The sequence below is a fragment of the Hirundo rustica genome, chromosome 7 (assembly GCF_015227805.2).
Source record: "Hirundo rustica isolate bHirRus1 chromosome 7, bHirRus1.pri.v3, whole genome shotgun sequence".
Taxonomy (NCBI): domain Eukaryota; kingdom Metazoa; phylum Chordata; class Aves; order Passeriformes; family Hirundinidae; genus Hirundo; species Hirundo rustica.
In genome coordinates, this window is record NC_053456.1 from 21,953,600 (window position 1) to 21,970,301 (window position 16,702).

The 16,702-nt window shown below is 40.1% G+C and overlaps 1 protein-coding gene across 1 annotated transcript in view; it reads left to right on the forward strand.

The window, feature by feature from the left end:
- MTX2 (metaxin 2) overlaps window positions 1-12,757 on the forward strand; it is a 31,876-nt gene extending 19,119 nt beyond the window's left edge. The window contains exons 4-10 of the mRNA XM_040070035.2: window positions 6,064-6,136; window positions 7,443-7,519; window positions 8,264-8,356; window positions 9,064-9,102; window positions 9,502-9,627; window positions 10,233-10,309; window positions 12,265-12,757. Of these exons, the coding sequence (XP_039925969.1) occupies window positions 6,064-6,136; window positions 7,443-7,519; window positions 8,264-8,356; window positions 9,064-9,102; window positions 9,502-9,627; window positions 10,233-10,309; window positions 12,265-12,472 (693 nt within the window). The 3' untranslated portion in view covers window positions 12,473-12,757. The remainder of the gene's footprint in view (window positions 1-6,063; window positions 6,137-7,442; window positions 7,520-8,263; window positions 8,357-9,063; window positions 9,103-9,501; window positions 9,628-10,232; window positions 10,310-12,264) is intronic.
- Window positions 12,758-16,702: the final 3,945 nt, after the last annotated feature.

Below are 16,702 nucleotides of genomic sequence, written 5' to 3' on the forward strand. Positions count from 1 at the left end.
GAGAGCAAGAGTGAAAACCGCACCTAAGCCAATTAACTCTAGGAATAAATAAAAATTTCCTCTGTCCCTTCTCCTATGCCTTTCCGTTGTATTTCATGCAGTCACTTTCCATACTTGTCATCAGAGGAGGACACAACGGCGCTCCTTTCTTGCATTGCTCTGGGGGTGGCAGCAGCAGAGATGAGAATGTCACTCGCATGAGAAGAGGAGGGTGCGGAGGGAGGAGGAAGGGAAGGGTGGGGTGAGTTGTCCTGTGTCTCGCTCTGGTTTCTGGGCTCTGGGCTTTTGAGCTATGCCAAATCAGCACAAAGGTGATTACTCTGATGGTTTTTTCAGATAATTGAAATCCAACATCCTTCTTACATTTTGAATTTTAAATTGGGTGGGCTGTAAGAAGAAGCAAGGCTTACATGGATTGTGTCCTTTCAGCAATGCTGTTGTAAATACACTCTGTAATTCTGGCAGGAGGTGTCACCTGCCATGATGGAAATGAATGATAGGCATAAGATACTTGATTAATTTTGTAACAAGTGTCACCTCAAAGCTTCCTATCAGCCCTGTTCACATAGTTACCAATACCTCATTCTCTCGCAGCAAAAATATGAATTTGCTTGTTCCACCTGATTTTGAAAACAGAGTGGCTCAGACTGTTCTCTGTGAGTATAAGGTAGTTCAATACAAAGCATAGTTCTGTGTAGATCAGTGTGCAGTGGGGCAGGAAAGGCACTGAGAGGCTTCCCTCATAATTTTCTTCAATTCATTGTCCACAACTCTTTCTTCCCTACTCTGTAACAGTAAATATTGGGAGGGTAGGGAAGGACAGACATTATTCATCTGGTTGCATCTGTTTGCTTCCTTCTTACCCCTTCCTTCTCAGGGATGTGCAGAAACCTTCCATCTCTATCTACATTTAAAGTGTCCCATTAAAACAAGGTGCACAGGGGCAGTAGCAGCGCTGTAGACTCAATGGTTTCAGTCTGGAAAAAGAGAGGTATCATTGCTAAAAATGTATTTTTCACATTTCTTCCTTCCCTTTCAGTGTGTTAGGTAATGCTACAGCTAGAGAGGCTGGAAGAATGTGAGAGAGGAGACTGTGAGACTGCAGGAAAGAGGCAGAGAGCACGTGTGGGAGAGAAGCTGACAGACCCTATTAAGCCAAGTCTTTATTTTTTAATGCCTTTATCTGTTTCTTACATTAACCTCATCCAAAGAAAGAACATACTTTGTTCTTCCAGTGTTGGAGGAGATCCAGGCTGAGGCCTGTAGTGTCGCCCTCTTCGTTCTTTGGTAGTACACTTTTTTCCCAGAGAAGGGAGCTAGAAATTTAATGCCATTACTTGGAACTTTGTGAGGTAGGACAGGCTGTGCACAGTTAAATGTCTTGTTTCTAGTTTCACTGTTGCTGTCTTGCTTGCCATTTTTTGGTGAATTTTCACAAGGGTGTCATTAACTAGCTTGTGTGTTACTTGGAATTCAGTTGGCCCCTTTCAGTCCTTTTTTACGTTGATCAGCCAAATTTATGATGTTAACAATAATCTCTGATGTACTAGAATAAGCCTGGGCCCTTGATCTTTCAGATTGCTCAGCTTTTGATGCCGTGTCTTTGAAGGGGTGTTGATATCTTCATAAATCTCAGCAAAACTGCACTGGGGTGGTTTCAGACTTCAATCTCTTGCTCAAAAGCACTCAGAGTAGCTGAGCACACTCCCATTTGCTCACAGAAAAAGATTTCTCTTGTAAGAAAAGCAAGGGTAACTTGCCTGCTCAAACTGTGTATGTGAGGTACCCAAAGGGAAACAAGATGTTCTGAGCTGAAGTAATCAGTGTTCCATGGCATCTTTTATCAGAGTTGGAAGCCGTGGTGGTCTCCTACCATCTGCACACCAAATGTGCTGGTTCTTGACATTCTGCGTGAGTGGTCAAAAAGGGAACAAATCCTCCCTTGATCACTGGGCTAAAGCGTGTAGTGAGATAAAGGCTCAGAGAAATTGCTGCTTTGTCCTGTATTCTCTCTCTAGGATTTCTTTGATCTGTTCCAGTTTCAACTATTTTGGTAATAGTTCATGCCACTTACTGTCTAACATCCGTTACTGTCTAATATCTAGCATACCTTGTTGAATGCATCAGAAAAAAATTTCAAGGTTTTCCGGCAGTGGATATGTATAGGAATGCATTGGTCATGATCTTTGTCCATGTTTTTTTTCTAAAAGAAACTCTAATTTCCATAAATATGGAATGCATTCACTGTGCTTGAAAAGTCAAAACCACCTGTCTTTTTAATGCTAATAATCTCCAAAGCCTGTCAGTTACATCAATGAAAGAATGTAAGTACTCAGAGTAATGCAAATTGGAAGGCTTATTTCTTAGGCTGAGCCCTTCTAATTTAGGAGAATACTGTCTTCTTTTACTGATTTACGTGAATTTTTTAGTTGACTTGAAGGGTGTCCAGTGGACCATTAGTTTAAGCTGAAGCAAGAAGTAGGTACTGGCCTACTTCTCTAGTTAATGATTAGTTAAGCAGTGTAGATTCAATAAGGATTACATTTGTCTTATACTATGGACCTTTCCTTCATTTTGCTGCAGAACGTTATGTAAGGATCACTTAAAGTTGAGCAGGTCATGCTTTGGATACAGGTTACATCTCATAATAGACACACATACTGGTCTTTTTATTCCCTGGGCTTCTATCTTTTTAAAGATGTAATAGCAGGATTTTTTAAAAATTATTTTCTTAGGTTGATTGTATTTTATATTTAGGTTATACTGTTAATATCACATACTAAATTACATATTTAGGTTTATTTCATCACTCATCTTAATCCAATCCTAAATGTAGACAAAGACTGAAGTGGAACAGGTCATGGCATGGGGATGCTGAAGGGAGTTGCTGGAAGAAGCCTGGTAAAGCTGCTGAAGGGGCAGCTCCAGTAGTCAGTGGTCACTGTTTCAGAACCTCGCAGGAAGACTGATGAGTAAATTCAGTGCTGGATGGGTTTATCCAGTTTTAAGCCTGAATCATTCTTCTCAATGTCAGTCCTGGTCTCCCATTTAATGAAGCATTCATCAGAACTGAAGATGACTATTCCAAGGAAGTTTTCTCAGGTTTTTGATTTGGTGTTTACTTTAGGGTCTTCTTAAGTTTTTTTTCATTTTGATTTTTTTTCACTGAGGATAGACTAAATGATTTCTAGCTTTACTAGAATCTGTGCTCTATTATGAAGAGTAGCAAACATTATTATATAGATAATATTTATTTCCACAGTAGAGCTCAAATCTAGTTCATCCTTCTCCCCCCTTTTTTCTTTACAAAGTTCAAAAAGGCACAGGAATCCAGTTTATTTGCATTTTTGAAATCACAAAATGTCAGCATATTCTCAATCCCCTTTATACTAGGCTGGAGACTGAGGTGGAATTTCCCCTCCAGTGTAATAAGGGTTGATATTCCCTGGTCAGTGGACGTTTATTGAAGAGAAAGAAAGGTCAGATGTGATGAAAACTAGTGTAAACTCTAAACTGAAAAGATTTTCAGAGTCACAAACTATTTTTTGTAGAAACTTTCTGCTACATAGGAGCCTATGTACAATACAGTATACAGTGGGCAATAATCTGAAGGAACTTGTGTGACCTAAGTGTTCTGCAAGCATGTCTCATTTTTGATAGGCTGATATGAAAAAGTAAAAATAGTTCTCTGATTCACCTCCCGTTGCCTAAATGTGTCTCTGCACTGGGAAACTCTTCACTTATTCATGTGTTGCCCTAACTACAGTGCAATTCAGACATACTTTTTCTTCTAAACTTGCAGCCTGAATAGTACATGACAGTTACAATATTCATCTCTGCAGAATTGCAGAGTTAATTTAGTACCTTACTTTGGAAGAAATTAATTCAGCAAGCCTAGATCAGTGATGAAATTCTTTGGAGCTGTTGTTTGGTGCCATCTATTCCACTGCAGCACAGTACTGTTGAGAGAATATGGTGTTAGCTCCTGGAAGGGCTTTCAGAAGAATGAAGGCTATGTACCAGTTGAGTTGGCGTATATTTTTGGCGTCCAGCAGTGGCGTAGGAGCATTTATGTGATCTAAACTAAAGTCCGTGTTCTTGTCTCTTAACTCTTTCTGAAGAAGTTGCATATGAAGCCCCAGTTTGGGTAGAGGACATGATAAATGTAACAGCAGCTGGAGCAGCATGGACATTGCCAGGTCCTGCAGAGCTAGCGGGCAAAGGAAGAGATCTGGGACTGAGACAGACCAATGCCTTCAATTACTTAAATTACTGAAGAATTAGTCCTTTGGGTATTCTTACTGTTTGCATAGAGTTTGTGCTGCCAAGGTAGCAAGGTACTAATTTTTGATGTATTCTCTTGGGAGCACAGACTTGGTAAGTGATGTGCTGTCAAATGTGGCCAGTGCCTTGTATTTTCTTTGTGATGGCTGCATCCTTAAGCAGTAATAGAGGTTCTGTTTTGAATGAAACACTCTGGAGGCCAATTTTTTGTTTGATAGTGCAGGACTGGAATTATTTGGCTGATCTTGACCATGGCTACTACCTTATGTATCTGTCTGTGTCTCTGTCTGTATGTGTATGTATAGTGATTGGCTCCCTAGCAGAGCTTTAAGTTAGTTAGGCTTAGTCAAAAGATGTGGAACTCTCTGTTTCTGATGTATTTTGTAGAGCCATCACAATTCTGAGGTGGGCTCTTGTCACCTGTAATGAATGTCTTGTGTAGCAGTTTGTGACCATAATTTCTTTCTTTAAATTGAGATTCGGATTTGAGTCAGTTCATCTAAACATGCAAGAGCCAAATATCATAATGGATTGTGGAATTCTTCAGTTTGGTGGGAAAAAGACCAAAGTTTTTGGCTTTTTTCCACTGGATTGGTCGAGTTTGGAAATAGAAGCCTTGAAGAGCACAGGTGAGAGGAGCTGTTGGGGGTTATTTTTGCGTCCTTGATACTACAGAAACCATAAAGTTAGGAACAGGTCTGATGACAGAGGTAGTTCATGACTTAAGGTTTCATTTGGTGCAGAGATGAGCAAATGTTAAGGTTAAGGTTTAGGATGCTTTCATGTGTGTGATTAGAGTCTAAGCAGCTAAAGCTATGAGAGTGTGGTTCACTGCCAGATCCTGCAATCTGAAGAGCAGGGAGAGGCTTGTGTAGAAAGTGCTGTTACCGCAGCATTTTTTCTTCACGGTGGGAGCCTTATTGGTCTAGGTGTTTTTTACCTCAAGTCATGTTGTATAAATAGGCAATAGAATAATTTTGGAATCTGGAATTGTGACCTGCCTAATTGCAGAGACAAAATGAATGCTAGGACTGAGCTGAGTTGTGAGAGTCTCTAGAGACTAAGAGATTCCTTATTTGCCGTGTCCTGTCCAAATTGCAAATATTTTTCTTGACGTTTTGGTATTTCAACAGAAACAGCCTATGGATTTTGTGGTAGTGGCAGGTGCTGACAGAAATTGTTACCCTTCTGAGAAATCTTTGAATCTAAGAGCACAGACAGAAGGAAATGGTAAATTGATCACTTGTGCTCTCCATGAATCCCATAAATTAAAAACAATACTTTGTCCCAAACCAGACTTGTGCTTTGACAGTATCATAGAGCAAAGTTTCTAGCAGCTATTGTAATTATAATGTGGGAAGGTGCCATATGTGTCTGCCATGTTACACAACATTACCTTGACTAGCCAGCTTTAGCCAGGAGAAATGAATACTGTGGTTTTCAAAAGGGGCAAAATGTCACTCAGTTTTGTACAGCTACAGCACTAATTGTGTTTGTCAGATACTGCTGCTTTGGCCATCTTGAAAAAGCAGTAAAAATAGATGAAAGTGCATGAGAAGAATTCCAGTCAGTGTTTGAATGACAAACAGTTGTCTAATGAATTTAAAACGCCTTTGTTTTTCCTTTACTTACCCTTCCTTCTGCCTAAAAACAGTATGCAAGGAGCTGTACTTCATAAATGTGTGCTAGGAACCGGCTAACACAGTTAAACGTATTGAGAACCACATTTGTTTGCCACTGTTGTATTAATGCTTTTGAAATACGACTCTTTGTTTGCAGGCCTTTTTGCAAATGTGCAATCTGCCAATCCAGGTGATTTGCAGGGCAAACGCCGAGTACATGTCCCCATCTGGTAAGTGTGGCCTTCATTTAGATTACTGTGTTCGACCTCCATTTTGATACCATGGCAACTACGCCTCGTCTAGCTGATAACAGTCGGGCAGCGCTGCTGTGTGTGGGTTGCCTTTCCCCCTCCTCTCCAGTGCAGCTTCTCCTCTGCAAACAATCAGAACAGTGAAATGCAGAGTAACGTTGGCACGATGTGTAACAGTACCTGTATAAAGTGTTCACACGGTTCAGTGCCTGGTGGAAACCTCTCAAATGTCCTCAAGCAGAAAGACATATATGTCCAAAAGCGGCTTTATTCTGCATCCAGGGAATGTTCCAGGAAATGCTGTTGTATTTTCCTCTTGCTGGAGCGAAACAATACTGGTGAAAGGTTCTCTTTTGTTACTCTGTGTGGGAGTTGATGGCCAGGATACAGGAGACCAAAGGATGCATTGTCACTGTTAAGGGAGGCAGGTGATTTTAAATCTTCCTCAGATCCATGAGACTGTCTGGAAAAAAATCCAAACCTACCACCAAAAATTTAAGTATTAGAAATGTACAGAGCCTACTTTTGTCAGAGGCGACTGCCTAAAAATGCCCAGATGCCAGCTTCAGAATACTGCCTAAAAATCAGAAAGAATTACAGAATGCAGGGTGCTGAAGTCCAGCCATCCTCGCACTCTGTCCCAGATTTTTATTGTGTGAGGAGCTCCATATTTACTGATTACCTGGCTCTGGCTGATGACTGCCACGTGGGAGTGCCTGTCAGTATATGTCTGCCAGCCATATTGGTTCTGCTGCTGGTGCTGATATTTTTGGTTAAAGCAGTGAAATGAGGCTATTTCAAAAATACCCAAAACCAAGAGTTGCTTGGCAGGAGTGAAAACCCAGCAAAATATGCAGGTATATTAATTATTTGTTAGCAAATAGAGCTTTGAAATGCTGAATCCTTGCACACAGGAACATCTTATATGTGCAGGACTCGGACTGGTGACAGTTAACACGCTGTGGCTTCTCTGCTACTCACACCTCATGTCCACACTTGTTTGCATCTCATGTTGTAATTGAGATTTGAACACTTCCTTCTTCTTCTAAAAACAAGGAGCACAAGAGGGAAAATGATACTTCTTCAATTTTAAATGTAGGCAGAATTACATGTATTCTTTTTGCCCTTACTCTAGGAGTCCTTTACTGTTTTTACTCACTTTTACTCCTGTCGTTTCCTTTCTTTATGTTGGTTTAATGACAATTCAGAGAATGTATGCATTTGTTCCCTTCTGTTTCCCCACCACCCTCTTTCTCATTACTACAATACATTTCTCCTTTTACAGGCAAAGTACCCTTTATTCATGTGGGAAATCAAGTAGTATCTGAACTTGGGCCCATAGTCCAGTTTGTAAAAGCCAAGGTAATAGTACATTGTTTTCATTAGTTAGTGAATGTTAATCCTGTTTAGCATTGCACTGATTTAGAGAGCTTTTCTGAAATGTTACTGAATCTGTAAAAATAATATAGGAGTCTAGTGCTGTTTTAAAAGAAGGATGTTGTGGAACAGGAGTTTGTGAGGTGAAAATGTTTTTCTTTGTCATTTCCTCAAATCTACAAGTAAATTCTATGCAGAATATCTGCATACCAGTGCCAGTTTCTGAGACTCTTTCTCTACATGCTTTGTCTCTGGATCTCAGAGGTCTTAAACCCAGAATTGACTATTTAAAATCCTGAAATGTCAGATACTATTCAAATCTGCCTTTATTCTCCCACCCCCCAGCCCTCCCCTCTATTTTAAAAAATGCCATGTTTTCAATGAGAAGTTGAATCTGTATCACAGATGTAAATTTGTGTTTACTTCTTGCCATAGGGATGCACTAACCAGGATGTTGTGTGCTCAAAGCATGTTCATCTATAACTGATAATAGTGCAAATTTCTTGTAGATTAGCTTAGATGTCTTATAGATTAGATACATTATGATGATTTGGTTTTAATCGAAAAGGATAATGTATGTAAAAATTTTATATGCAATTTGTTTTTGAACTATGTAAGAGATTAGGATCTGAGCCAAAGCTCGTTGATGTTAAAGGTCCTTGGGTCACATGTTGCTGAATATTCCAGTACCTGTTCTTACGTGTGTGTTTTTTTTCTTTTCCTCATTAGGGCCATTCTCTCAGTGATGGATTGGATGAAGTCCAAAAAGCTGAGATGAAAGCTTACATGGAATTGGTCAATAATATGCTCTTGACAGCAGAGGTACAGCAAACCCTAGTTACTCCACACACTTACATAAGTGACTGTAGGCAAGAAAGCTTTAGGATTTTTCCCTGTAGTGGAAATAATGCTGTTCTTCAATTAGGTCGTCAGCTTTTGAGGTGAAAGGAGACAGGAGTAAATTCTTACACTGTGGATTGCTTGCTGACCTGTTCCTGTAGCAACATGCGATTCCCCTCACCTCTGTCAAGTGTGTCACACAGCTGTAGAAGTAACTGAGCAGAAAATGCCGGTGGTTCCTGGGGTCCAGCTGCACCCCCTGGCTGGCCAGGCACGCCGATGTCACTGTCCCCATGTGCACGCTGTGCGTGGTGGGGGCCTGGGATCCTCTCTGGGTCTGTGGCCAGTTCAGGGGACTCAGTCCCGGCGTGGGAGCGGTGTTGGAAGCGCTGGGAAGACGTGGGTGACGGAGGAGTTGAGGGCGCGTCACCCGTGCCTCGAGCTGGGTGTGGTGTGGGCAACAGGAGCAGGCTTTTGGTCTCAGCATATTTCTGGTGCTGGTGAAGTAAGGACTAGCAACTGGCTGTTGCCTTCCACTTTTAATTTCTTTTGTACATCAAAGGTCTAAGAGAAGAAATTAAATAGAAATTTTAATCTAATTTAGAAAAGAAAATTCTACTAGTGAAAAATAATCGTCTCTGTATTCTCCTTTATTAGGAAGTTTTAGGAAGTGTTTTTTCTTTTCCTAGCTCTATCTCCAGTGGTGTGATGATGTTACAGTAGAGGAGGTGAGTGGTTCCGCAGCATTTATCCTAATTAAAATTTAATGAGAAAACGCTTTTGCTCACAACTGCAAGTCCCTACTCATAAATGAAACATGGGGGTTTATACCATTAAAGTATTTTCACTTCAATTTCAGTTGCATACATATTTTAGGGAAGCTGTGTTACTGGAGGGAGCTGACTGCAGATTAGATGCCGGTTTTGTTTTTGTTTCTGAAATAATAGCTTTAAATAGTTATGCTGCAAACGGTGGGTTCTGTGCAAATAGTTACAGCATACACATGACTGCTTTTCTCTTCTACAGCTCCTTTTCTGAGAGAAATGTTTAAATATTAGCTGTTTTGTTCAAGAGATATTTGTATTTTCTTGTATTCTAACGCAGTACCTTTCTGTTTTTCAACAAAGATTACTCACCCAAGGTATGGCTCTCCTTATCCGTGGCCTCTTAACCGCATTTTGTCCTATCAGAAGCAGTGGGAGGTTAGGAGAAAGATGAAAGCCATTGGATGGGCTGGAAAGACACTTGAACAGGTAAGTGTGAAAACTGAACCTTATTTTTTACCCTGTTTTCCTTTTGATTTTTTTTTTTTTAAATTTGCGTTGGAGAGTAGCATGTTACTGACACAGATGTATTGAAATGTGTATTTTGTACTTTAAACATTATCAGGAGTCAGGTATTTGCCTTCAGCAGCAATAAATCTTAAATTATGTGCAACCTGATGGGGTGGGAGGAAGGATGTTTTGCCACGAGTGTACAACTGTGTCAATGTTAGTTTAGGCCGTAGTCCTGAAAATAGGTTCTAAGTTCTGTGCCCTGCTTCCTGTATGATGCTGATAGGCACTCTCTGTGGGATTGTGGCAGATTGTGAGGTTTAAGTCAGTACTTTTCATTAAGCTTAGTTATAAATGTTACGGGAAGCACTTAATCAGATGTTGGATTATCATCAAATGTTAGATTAAGTAACACTTTGCTACCTGCCTGCTGTGTAGGTTTGTCTGACTTTAACAGCTTTTGATATTCCAACATTTTATGTTCCTTGTTCCCACTGTTGGTGCAAATAGAATAAGGAGGTTTTTTCTTGCAATGATGTTACTTCCTGACAATATGGATCTTTCTTTCTTGTGTGTTTTCATAGGTGCTTGAAGATGTAGATCAGTGCTGTCATGCTCTCTCCCAGAGATTAGGAACACAACCATATTTTTTCAATAAGCAGTAAGTTACTTTTAATTGAAATAATTGCATCCAGCAATATGAGATATAGGTATATACCTACGTACCTACAAATGTATTTATATAAAACTTATTTTAATGCTCTGTGATTAATTGCAAAAATACAAATGTATGACTGGAATCTAAACATGAAATTTCAGGAATAAGTATTTAAAGGTTTTAAAGGGAAAGCTTCTGTAAGTTTGTTGTATTTATGATTTTGTTTTACTCCTGCTTGTCTTCTCTACAGATTCTACCACAACTTATGTAGGCTAGAAATGCACATTTTTCAATAGTTAGCTTCTTATTACAAATGATATGATTAAAGCTTTATTTGTATTTCTTGGGTAACATTCTCTGCTAGAGGAGTGAATATATGTTGTGCCAACCTGATCAGGACAGCTTGTCTTAACACCAGAAGCACTACTGAATGAGCTGAATTAGCATGAGGGTGCCTGTGAGTTCTAAGAACTGGGGGAGAAGCTAGCTGGTCCACAAAGAACTAAATGCAAAGTGGAAACCAAGATTCACATTGCCAGGAGAGGCAAAAAGAAATGACCTGACCTCCATGGAATGTCCTCTGCTCTCACTGGTTCTTTCAATTGCAATATGCTCTTTTAAATTTTTTTTCTCTCCAATAATTCACTGTTTTTGAAACGTTACATCACACTAGCTCCCTCTTGTCTCCTGTGCATAGATCAGTCTAGAAATGCTCGGGTCTGGATTTCAGTTTACTACATTTGAACAGGAAGACATCTTCGAATGGCAGCATTTGGTTACTTTTCTGTTACTTGTCTTTTGTCTCCATTAATCTGTTCCAAGTTGAGACTAGTTGGGTAGTGTTAATTCAGAGGGTACAGAAATATGCCTTATAGAAAACAATTTTAAATTGCATCCTCTCCTATGATTATTAAACATAATATCTCTTCAATTTTCTTTCTGTATCTCTAAAGAATTGCAACTTGGGGAATTTGTGTTGGTTGGTTGTTAACCAGGCTTTTTTGGTACAGTTTCAACTTTTGATTTTTTTAGCTGTCTGAAATATTACTAAGAAACTATGTGGTTTTAGTCCGGTAGTTTTCAGTCTGTGACTGCTTTGTGTCTTTGGGAGGTAAATAAGAAAAGCAGCCTGTTTCTGACAGATAAAAGTTTGTTATGCAGGGGACCATGTCTCCACTGGAGAGTGCTTAGTGGTCCATAAATAAAAAGACAAAAGTTTTTTTATCAGTTAGGAAAGCTGCATGCTGCCTACATTGAACGTTAGTAAAGGGGGACTCTGAAATTATTAATATATTAGAAAAAAATATTTTTACATGGACTGCTTAAAGGCCCAAGGTGACAATTCAGAAGGGTCATACAGAAAACATTCCCAAAATATGTTTTCTTCTTTCAGAAGAAAATGTAATGTAATATGTAATGTAAGAATATGTAATCCCCTTTCAGAAAAGAGTTGTTTCCAGCTGCTGCCACCATGGAACTCCCTTTCTTGTTGGTTGAATAGTTTCGAACTGTTGCAGAGCTCAAAAAAAGGAATGGGAGTTTTAAGCTTCCTTCCACTTGTCTCCTTTTTTTTCCCCCCTTGTAAGATAATAGTTGGATTTTTTTTTAATACACATCTGCAGAAGAAAAAGAAGAGCCACAAAACACCTGATAAGCATTTGTGCTTGTTACTGGACAAAAAGATGGAGCACGGTTTGAAACTAGATCAGTAAGTCTGATCTAAGACATGTTATTTCCACATTTCCAAACTCCCTAAAGCAAGAAAAATGCCATCCTGAGAACAAGCAGGGTTCTCAATATACCGTATACACAGTTTTCGTACATTTGGTTTAGCCTTGCTTGATTTCATCCCAATTCTTAGACTGCATGGCTATCTCAAGGTCACAGCATGGTTTTCCTTGATCAGGACTTGTCTTCTAAAATACCTCTTCCTTCTTTCTGGTGTCTTTTTTTTACAGACCAACTGAATTAGACGCTCTGGTGTTTGGACATCTGTTCACAATCCTTACTACTCAACTAATCACTGATGAACTCTCTGAAAAAGTGAAGAACTACAGTAATCTCACAGCGTTTTGTCGGCGAATAGAGCAGCAGTACTTTGAGGGTCATGAGAAAGAGAGCTCTGCAATCGCAGCCCGATCTTCCAAGAGGTCCTTGCTGAAATAAGCATGGTGCTTGGGGTGGATTACATTGCAGTTTTGGGTTTGTCATTGTTCAGTAAATTCATTTTGAGAATGGAAATGTGTATTAGCTTTTTGAAGCTGCCAAACCATTCTGGAGTGAGAAAAAAAGTTAAATACAGTTTTTGTTTTGTAGAATATACTGTGGCCATTTAAGCCAAAATGTCTGTATGAGCGTTTCCATTTTAATAGCCTGTATGCCACTTACTGTAAAGTGACCTTGGAAAAAAAACCTGTACCTGTTTCAAAAAAATAAAACACTGAAAGATGATCTCTGATCTTTCTAAATGCCTTTTTTACTATATTTAATGTGTATGTAGTTCACGAGTGGGAGCCTTTTGACAGGACACTTGGAAGAAAGTTGTAAACTAGTTAGAATCATTAGGCTGGGAATGAAAATATGCATTAGAGATCTTAAGGTTTGTCTGCCTCAGCTAAAACTTATATAGAAGTTGGGTGAAAAAAATGTCTTGGAGCTCTCTAGCACACAACTCGTGATCTTATTCAGTCAGTTCCCTTTTTTGTGTCAAAGTAGCTTCTGGCTGTCAATCCTTCATCTTGTGTGTGTCTTGCCTCTGCTTTTATCTCTCATTCACCTTTGCTTTTTTGATTATAATTTTTTATTCTTCCTGTAGTTTCCCAGTTTTAATCCCCAGCTTAATTTTTGCTTTTTATTTAAGAAACTAATTTGCTAGATAAGTGTCTGCCTCACCGTTTCCACTTCCAGTATGTTAACATTGCTTCTGAACTTTGATCTACCTGATGTGGTTCTCGCAGAAAAAGGGCTCACTGGGAGCCTGAGGCTGGCATGTCTTGGTCCTTCTGCCTCCCCATTATTCTTGGTACACATAGTGACAATGAAATGTCAGCGTGGTGCTCCAAAAACTCTGGCAACATTGAACTTTTCAAGGCGGAGTTCTTGTGTGTAGGCAAGGACTGATCTGACTAGTATTTCAAGTGTACTACATGGTGCTGCTCTGTTCTGTGGTGTCAGTTGTACTTCATGCTTTTCCAAAAGCACCACCAGGAACACGCTGGTGGCAGAAACAAACCTTGTGCACTCAGGCGGGCAAGGGCACAACTGGGAACCAGCTCAGACTGTTTGGCTTGTTGGAACCATTGTGTTCTTACTTTGAAATATGTTCTTTTGACTGTATGCTTCAGTGTCAGATCACTTAATGGCTTGACCTGGTTATACAATGGTCATGAGGTTTTGGCTACCATTTCCTTCTCTCTTAAAACTGAGCAGAAAGCAGCTGCATGCCTTGGACGTGCTGCATCTCCCATGACAGGTTCCTGAACCACTCCTGCTTACTCACTGCTCTTGTGAGGGACCACTCTTGCCAGCTGGACTGGAAAACAGAGCTGAATTCTTACTGCCTGTTTTTGATATAACCATCCTAAGTCCTACTGCAGTCAAATACACTTAGTGCATAGGGGTGTCTTGGTCTTTTATCAAACCACTCTTGCCAGGAGAGGCAAATTGCCCTTGTCCTGCATTTCAGTCTTAAAATTTCACGTCTTTCTGTTGAATACCTTGTTAAACTAGACCCTATCAGCTCTTGGCTGCTTGGTGACCATTTCTACTATCAAAACACTTGTTTGCTGAGAACTCAGATATTTCTTTCAAACTTGCTTTTCTGGATTAATTTGACCCCTGGAAAAAATGGAATTGAATTTGTTGTGTGTTGGTTGGTGGTGGTTTAAGTTTGGAGAGAACATTATGATACCTGCTACTTTGAGCACTCATAGACTAAAGTTAGCATGCCATGGTGATGGGGAAATCCTGTGTGAAAACTCAAGTATCTTAATCCAGAGTAGTTAAATTGGTCCTTTACCCTCTTGCTATTTGCAGAGCACAATTCATGAGGAAAGATTTTAAGCTAGCTTCTGTTGTCTTAGCAGTTCTGCTACCAGTAGACTGAACTACAGGACTAATTTACTTAATGGATTTCTAAACCTACCTATTAATTTTTACGCAGTCTAAAAAGTGCTGGTGGGCATGTGTTCCTCCTCTTCCAAGGCTGCAGTGGCCATTAGCCACCTTGTAACCAAATTTCAGCAATTGCTTTGAAACAGCACTGAAGGAAACTTTCTGTATTCTGGCAAGGTGAAGCAGAGCAAGCTCTGGTAGTACAACACTTTGAATGCTGAACAGCAAGTTATTGCAAATTTTGTGCAGTAACATACAGTGAGCTTTATAACTTCAGAGTAGTAAAAAAACCCCACAGAGCAATATGCATTAACCTGCTTTGAATGTCTCATCTAGAAAATAAGTGCTGTGGAAGTGGTTGAGGAAAAGATACTGATCTCTTGGAAACGAAGTTTGTATAAATCCACCTGAGATACTCAGACTTCAGTTAAGGGTACAGAGACAGGCAAATCACATTGGATTTTCAATAATGAAGTGAGAGGACAAGCAGAGACTGAGCTCTCAGGTTACACTGAAGTTTCTGAATGTTTAACCACCCCTCATTCCTTGTGTATTACTTTGATAGTTTCATTTAAATGGAAAAATGCATTCCTTACTTCCTTGACTGAAGAGGATTCTTTCTGTATGTCATGTTTGCTACAGGGCTGGTTTGTAGTTCAGGCTGCACCTCCTTCTACGTGATACCTAAACTTAGAAGGAAAATCTTGGCTTTGCTACCCATGTTGAAAATAGCTATTAAAATCCTAGCCAAACAACATTCTTTGTACTTCATAAATACAAGAAACCATTATACTTTTTAAAGTGACATTGATAGCATGCCTGGTGCTGTGGAGCAGACTGGGCTGAGCTCCAAGGACCAACACTTGCTTGGCAAGCTGTGCTTTAACTCAGTGAAGCTGCAGTGCTACAAAGGACACTTAAATGGATTGCTCCAGAAATGCTGGGCACAGTTCAGGAGAAGGAATGAAAAGTTTTAACATCACCAGCAATAAAATAAGGGCGGATAAAACCCCAACCCAAATCCAACAGCCTTTCTCGCAAGGGGATTGAGCAAGGACACTGGCCTAGCTTCTCCCAGTTGAAGTAGTGAGGGCTTTCTGCTGGTCTGAGTGGCCCTCTAGTAGACGAGGCTGTGCATGTGCAGTCTGTGAGAGTTTTACTCTTGATTTGTGGGTGTTTCTAGAAGATCTCCCGTGACCGAAGCACAGCTGCTGCACCAGAGACGGGAATCAGGCCAGGGAGGCCTATAGTTTGTCTCACATAGCAGGACAGTGGGGATGTTGATTTTCTTTCCTAGCTTTTCAGGGTGAAAATACAAAGTTCCTACAGGCTATTTTGAGTGAAGAGAGATAGCTGGAACTTGTAAAGTTTTTGCAAGTTAAGACAAAATTTAGGTTTCTAACAAAAAATGTCAGAAGCAACTATACCATGGATTATCATTCACCTTCTGAATATGCCCCACCAGGAAGTGCAGGAGTTACCCAACTAAAACAGCACACAAAGACATAAAAGCTCTCAGAGCTACAAGTGAATAGACATAAGTGAGTCTGAGTACAAATCACTCTGAGTACAAACCACATTGTGGTTTGCTTCTCATAGTTTTTTCATCCCACAAGTAATTGGCTTCACAGGCAGGTGCTCAAGTTGGAAAGTAGCACATACTTTCTTCACTTGATGGAGCTAAAACAATTGGGAAAGTCCTGGTGAAAACAGGATTGCTTCTCCATTCCTAAGGTGCTTCTTTGGGATTGTGGAATGCACTCATCTTGCTCAGCACAGAACCCCCTCAGCACAGTTACCTGGTGGATTTTGGTGTCTGCTCCTATCAGAAATATGCATGGTGCCAGTTCCAGATGTGAAGATCTCGTTTGCCTGACCGGCACTGTACACACAGCTGGACTGTGGAGCCTGTGTGCCCTGTGCCACTCTAAGTACAGCACAGGAAAAGGAGCAACCACCCTGCTCGGTCACAGGCTGTAGCAAACCAGCTGGTGATTTGAAAGTGTCCAGGATCTCAGCCACAGGCTAATTTATAGTATAGGATCACCGTTTCTTGATGACAGTCCTTCCTGATCTTGTTTTCCTGTCCCTCTCTGAAGCAAGTTCTCCTTGACTAGGTAGCCTCTTGATGCTGCCTTTTATGATGTGATGAGATTTTGAGGGAGACGTGAAGAGGCTTTGATGGGAGCAGCTTTTGCTAGGATCTATCACTTTTCACATATCAGTTACAAAAATTTTAGTATTGAGTGGTGTTAATGAGATATTAAACTGCTGTTTTCTCTG